Below are 1,348 nucleotides of genomic sequence, written 5' to 3'. Positions count from 1 at the left end.
GGGACCATCGGGCACCGGCTGCTGGAGCCTGGAGGCATCTCTCTCCTTTGGGAGAAAGGGCCGGTGCTGCCGCAGCCCCCAACTGTGCTGGGTGGTAAATAACCCACCAGGAGCATCCTGTAAAGTGCTGGCAGGGGGAATCACAGTCAGGTCGCTACAAACACACGTTGTCCATGGGTTTGGGGGTATAAAACCCACCTCAGAGGTGTTTTTTTTGTGTCCGTGGGTTTTCATTTTCCCTCCTTGGAAAAGGAGCTATAAAAATGACTCAGTCCCTGCAGTTTGGAGATGGCTCCGGGGCAACCGGAGCTGCCACATCCCACCTTGGTCCAGCGCCGTGGCACCACATCTACCTCCCACGTGCCGCTCTCCATCCCAACACGGGCCTGATCCACCGTTGTCCTCTTCTCCAGGGCCACCCCAGGAGGATATTCCCAGCCCGGCTCTCCCACGAGATGCTCGGGGAACGTCGGGAAACGCCATCTCCCAGTGCTTAGGTCGGGGTTTTCACAGCGTCCCGAAGGAGAGCCCCACCGAGAAGAACCCCAAACCTTTGAGCTTCTCCTCGGTCCGGGCTTTCTGCTTGAGGTGGACCTTGCTGTGGCGCTTCTTCTCGTCGCTCCTGGCGAAGCGGCGCCCGCAGGTGTCGCAGGAGAAGGGCTTCTCGCCCGTGTGGGTGCGGATATGGGTGGTGAGGTGGTCGCTGCGGCTGAAGTTCCTCAGGCAGATGCGGCACTGGAAGGGTTTGTGGCCCGTGTGGATGCGGAGGTGCCTGTTGAGCTCATCCGAGCGGGCGAAGCTCCGGATGCAGTTTTCCACGGGGCAGGCGAATGCTTTCTCGTGGGGTTTTGGGCAGAAGCATTTGGAAGAGCACTTGGTCCGGCGAGTCTTCTTCTTGGGCTCGGCCAAGGCGGGAGGGTTGGTGGGAAGCAGGGAAGGGATGGAGGAAGAGGTGGCGTGGCCCAAAAAGTCCGTGGTGGGGACAGAGGGTGAGGGATGAGGATGGAGGAGCTCGGCTGAGCTCATCAGCCCCGGCAGGACTTCAGGCTGGGTTAAGGAGGCATCGAACTCCGGGATCAATGGAGGAGGGAGGTTGTGGATCTTGGTGTCGGCCGGGAAGTTCTCTGGCTCGCAGGCAAAGCCCAGATGGGTCCCGAAGCAGGGAGCATCCTCTGCCAGGCTGCCGAGCTCCGACTGGCAGCCCACAAGCAAAAAACACTCGGAACAGCCCCTGGCTGCTCTCTCCAGCCGGGAATGCTTCGGGAGAATGGTAGCCAGAGGGCAAGTAGGCCTGATGCTGGGTGATGGGCTCCCACTGGGTGCAGGAGGCTTTAAACTTGTCCAGGGG

The 1,348-nt window shown here is 60.7% G+C and overlaps 1 protein-coding gene across 1 annotated transcript in view; it reads right to left on the bottom strand.

Moving 5' to 3' along the window:
- Positions 1-507: 507 nt before the first annotated feature.
- EGR4 (early growth response 4) overlaps positions 508-1,348 on the bottom strand; it is a gene marked incomplete at its 5' end in the record, with an annotated part of 1,236 nt that continues 395 nt past the window's right edge. The window contains 2 exon segments of the mRNA XM_010019108.1: positions 508-1,222; positions 1,224-1,348. Coding sequence (XP_010017410.1) covers positions 508-1,222; positions 1,224-1,348 — 840 coding nt within the window.

This window comes from Nestor notabilis, unplaced genomic scaffold, assembly GCF_000696875.1.
Source record: "Nestor notabilis isolate BGI_N333 unplaced genomic scaffold, ASM69687v1 scaffold18397, whole genome shotgun sequence".
NCBI classification, from domain to species: Eukaryota; Metazoa; Chordata; class Aves; order Psittaciformes; family Psittacidae; genus Nestor; species Nestor notabilis.
Note: the sequence above shows the minus strand (reverse complement) of the source record. Positions and strands in the feature narration are given on the sequence as shown.